A 3,849-nucleotide genomic window follows, 5' to 3' on the forward strand; every position below is an offset into this window, starting at 1 on the left:
ACCGAAAGGTCCGGGCCGACGATGCAGCCGCGCACCGACTTGCGCTTGCGCTCACCCTTGCGGCGAGGACGGTAGCACGACTTGCCCTTGGAGAGCAGAAGACGGGCACGGCCGTTGGACAGGACACCCTGCTTCATGGGGAAACCCTGCTTGTCGTTACCGCCGGACACGCGGAAGATGAAGCCCTTGAACTCGTCGCCGAGCACGTCGCCCTCCACCTCCTGGGAGATGCGCTTATCGTAGAAAGCGCGGAGCTTGTGCTCGTCATCGACTTCGAGCACCTTCTGGGCACCCGTGAGGGGGTTGGCAATGTTGAGTTTCATGTTGGAATCTGTAATAGCACAATCGAGTTCATCAGTCTTGATCGCTTAAATTGCAGCGGAATAGCGGCTGGTTCGGGTATCATTGGACAGCTACGCGTCTACACTATACAACGAAAGCTATTGCAGCCGCGAGTTCCATCACCAGCCGCCACAGACAAAAGAGCGCGAACGAATCCGCTTTCGTACCTCACAAGACAATAAGGACAATGGAATTGACTTGGTACTTGGCGGCTCCAAGCTCCCACCACCAACGCTCTACCAGGGCTTTCACAGGCCAACCAACCGAAGTGAACATGGAAAATACTTATTGAGCTATGCTACACAGAATTACTCTCGAGCAATACTCCGCATCTTGGATATTGTAACTGGAGATTGCTCGTTAAGTTCATATGCGCAAGTAAGTACGGTATTCCAAAACGCAGTTTCTTGCTTTTTTTGGTGCCAACAGCCATTGATGTGCAGATGGTGGCGCTAACGCTGCACCACCGAACAAAGTGAGCGATATGCCAGCCGCTCGTTCATGACCAGCGTCCAGTAAAGCTCACTTTGTAAGACACAGTCAACATGGGCAACCAAGTGAGCACACCCGCGGCAACTGATGCTTCTGCTAGTCAGCAAGGCGGCTGTCCAGTGCAGCATGATGCTAAGAAGGCGCCGGAGGGATGCCCTGTCCAGCATGACAATGCCAAGAAGATTGAGGGCTGTCCCGTGCAGCACAATAAGAAGCCGGCAATGACCGACGCCATGTCCGGTGGATGTCCGGTGGTCAAGGACGGCAAGGAGGAGAAGGAAATCTACAATGTTTACGGCCAGCGCATTGACCCAACGAATATGATGCCGTATAACCCGAACCAGGACCCCAACGCCGAGCAGCGCTATCCGCTTCCACAGGACCGCGTGCAGTCCACGATCCCCAAGGGCGGAACCGAAGGCACGTGGCTGTACCCGTCCGAACAAATGTTCTTCAACGCTCTTAAGCGCAAGGGTAAGGGCGAAGATGTGCACGAAGGTGACGTGAAGGCCATTGTGTCCATCCACAACAACATGAACGAGCGCGCCTGGGCGCAGGTGGAGCACTATGAGAAGGTGTGCCACCCGGAGCTCGAGAGCTCCAAACTGCTCAAGTTCTGCGGCCGTCCGGACAAGCTCACGCCCATTGCGTGGATCAAGAGCATGCTCGGATACGGCGAGCCCTTCGACCGCCACGACTGGACTGTGCTGCGCAGCGACAACACACAGGTGCGCTACGTCATTGACTACTACTTCGACGACGAGAAGTCCGTTCAAGACGAAGTGCCTGAGCTGCACTCTGAGAACAAAGTCAAGAGTATCTCCATGTACGCTCGGCCTGCTGTGGACTCCGTGGGCGCTCTGGTCGACAGAATTAAGTTCCCTGTCATGGGCTTCGTCAATGGACTGAAGGGCCCCGATCTTACTGCTCGTTCCGCTTTGGTTGAGCGTACGCAACAGGACAAGGATGCTCCGGAGCCGCTTTCAGTGGAGGAGGTCGAACAGACGTTCGCCAAGGTCAAGGACACGTGCAAGGGCTGCATGCAGGAGGTCAGGACTTGCAGTAACGAAATGCAGTGCTCGCAGGCAGCGATGGCTCTCCAACTTTGCATGGGTCGTATTATCTGTCCGCCGCAGGCTGCTGCCTTCACGAAGGCTCTGGAAGGTGGCGATGAGGCAGCAGTTGAGGCAGCTTTCGAAGCCATGAATACCAGTCTGGAGCAATTCCAGGAGCGTGGAGCTAGCGCTATGCAGGAGCAGGCTGTGCGTGAATCTTTGGCCAAGAAGTAAGCACGCCTTGAGGAATTGTAGGATTCTGAAGCAGCTAAATAACACAATTTAGACGATTTTTATACCAAGTTGTATCCGAGCTACTCGTCTTCGTCCGTACATACGATCACTTGGCCTCTACAGTCAACGAACTGGTTTCGTAGATGTCCCGCACGCGCCTGTTCCACCTTGAGTTTGGTGAAGAAACTCTCTGCTACTCACATGCACAAAGTCAGCATGCGAGTGCAGTTGAGACGTGTGAGAACGCCTTCAAGTATGATACAGTACTACGATGTACTTACGTGTTTGAGACCAACTGGCCGTCAATGCTCCACGTTTCCGATTAAGCAGCGTATTTGCTTCTGTTCGCTCCTTCTCTCTGGCATCAACTCGCTTGATTGAGTTGTAGTGGAGGAGCAACTGATAAAGACTCTCATAGTGATTGTCGCGAGCGTAATCTACAGCGGAGTGTCCCTTTCGGTCGCGTGAGAATGCATCGGCGCCATGCTCAAGGAGTAATTTCGCGCAGTCACGTAGACCATAGCGAGCGCAAAATTGCAACGCGGTCTCTCCAAATGCGTTCTAGTGAAAATGCGACGCGAAATAATACGTGAGATGATACAGCGCAATGATACCTACATGGCATTTACCGTGGCATTGATATCAATTCCTTGGGCTATTAGAGCAGCAATAATGTCTTGAAGACGTTGAGTTCGTAACAGCAGCTCAGCGACATCTTTCATCGTATCCGTAGCTCCTAGTAACCAATCTCTCCATAGGAAATGGAGTGCAGTGTCACCGTTTGCCGTAGCAAGCCACACTACTGCTCCTTGTTCCAGTAGACAGCGCACAAGCTCAACACACAATGAACGGCATGCAGCCATAAGCGGAGTGACGCCCAAAGTTCTGTCTTCACGAACAACAATCTCGTTGGCGCTGCCACTGGAAACGAAGCTCACAGGGATATTCACATCCAAGAAGGAATGGAATGTAAGCCATGCTATCACTTCACTGTTAATCATCTGGATCGTGAGTTTTCAGTAAAAAAAAAAATAGAAGCCGTAAACATCGTTTACCATTTCGGAGCTGCATGCATCAACCTCCAAAACTGCTCCATTCCTTCTCGGTGTTGCACCTCACACAGTCGAATCTGCCGTTCATCTTCAGTTTGTCGCACTTTATCCTGCTTGCTTGTCAATGATGTCCTGAGTTGACCAAAATATTGTTCCAGCTTCGAGCGTCCATGGGCACGTTCCAAGCCCACGCCAAGAACACCGCCGTCCATCTCCACAGAGCTAAGCGACTTCCTCCCAATCGACAATGCACCGGCAAGCAGCAATTTTCTCTTGGCAGCGATCTCCATCTCGCGTTCCTTCTCGAGCTTCAGCTGCGAGCCAGCGATCGGATACGCGTCCTTGATGAACCGAGTATGATATTTCCCGATGGGATTCAGCTGCATCTGACTCAGGCTTAGAGCATCAGACTTTTTGCAGCGATTTGCCAGCAACTGCAGCTCTTCCCCTCTTAGATCGTCCAGGCGAGCGTAGATTCCCGGTACATGTACGCTGCGCGTCGATATCGACGCATCACCACCACCTTTATTGCCTTCCTCCGCTCTCTTTGCGTCTCGAACCTCATCTCTCCTAGCTCTCATGGCAGCGGCATCAACCTCCCCTTCCTCTCCTCGTCGTTCCTACATTTTCGTGAATCACGGTCCGTGATCAAACAAGTAATAATCTCACAATGG

The 3,849-nt window shown here is 52.5% G+C and overlaps 3 protein-coding genes across 3 annotated transcripts in view; 1 reads left to right on the top strand and 2 right to left on the bottom strand.

Moving 5' to 3' along the window:
- The window catches only part of PPTG_08333 (40S ribosomal protein S6), a gene marked incomplete at its 3' end in the record, with an annotated part of 1,425 nt that extends 910 nt beyond the window's left edge, over positions 1-515 (bottom strand). Inside the window, exon 1 of the mRNA XM_008903329.1 lies at positions 36-515. Within this exon, the coding sequence (XP_008901577.1) occupies positions 36-323 (288 nt within the window). The 5' untranslated portion in view covers positions 324-515. The remainder of the gene's footprint in view (positions 1-35) is intronic.
- A 185-nt stretch (positions 516-700) lies between these two features.
- Positions 701-2,197, top strand: PPTG_08334 (hypothetical protein). Its single transcript, XM_008903330.1, has one exon. It carries the CDS (start codon positions 888-890, stop codon positions 2,121-2,123), a length of 1,236 nt encoding a protein of 411 aa, XP_008901578.1. The 5' UTR covers positions 701-887; the 3' UTR covers positions 2,124-2,197.
- On the bottom strand, positions 2,164-3,849 carry PPTG_08335 (hypothetical protein). The gene is made up of 4 exons (XM_008903331.1): positions 3,179-3,849; positions 2,753-3,113; positions 2,405-2,684; positions 2,164-2,316 (listed from the first exon to the last, which is right to left on the bottom strand). The coding sequence occupies exons 1-4, from the start codon at positions 3,754-3,756 to the stop codon at positions 2,204-2,206; spliced, it is 1,332 nt and encodes a 443-aa protein (XP_008901579.1). The 5' UTR covers positions 3,757-3,849; the 3' UTR covers positions 2,164-2,203.

The sequence above is a fragment of the Phytophthora parasitica genome (assembly GCF_000247585.1).
Source record: "Phytophthora parasitica INRA-310 unplaced genomic scaffold supercont2.15, whole genome shotgun sequence".
NCBI lineage: Eukaryota > Oomycota > Peronosporomycetes > Peronosporales > Peronosporaceae > Phytophthora > Phytophthora nicotianae.

What these genes read in the sequence shown, in the direction of transcription:
- PPTG_08334 (XM_008903330.1), top strand. Translation starts at nt 888, where the DNA reads ATGGGCAACCAAGTGAGCACACCCGCGGCAACTGATGCTTCTGCTAGT.
- PPTG_08335 (XM_008903331.1), bottom strand. Translation starts at nt 3,756, where the DNA reads ATGAGAGCTAGGAGAGATGAGGTTCGAGACGCAAAGAGAGCGGAGGAA. An exon ending in ATGCATGCAGCTCCGAAATG is followed by an intron (nt 3,114 to 3,178) that starts GTAAACGATGTT and finishes GATGATTAACAG; the next exon opens with TGAAGTGATAGCATGGCTTA. An exon ending in GGCCAGTTGGTCTCAAACAC is followed by an intron (nt 2,317 to 2,404) that starts GTAAGTACATCG and finishes GCATGTGAGTAG; the next exon opens with CAGAGAGTTTCTTCACCAAA.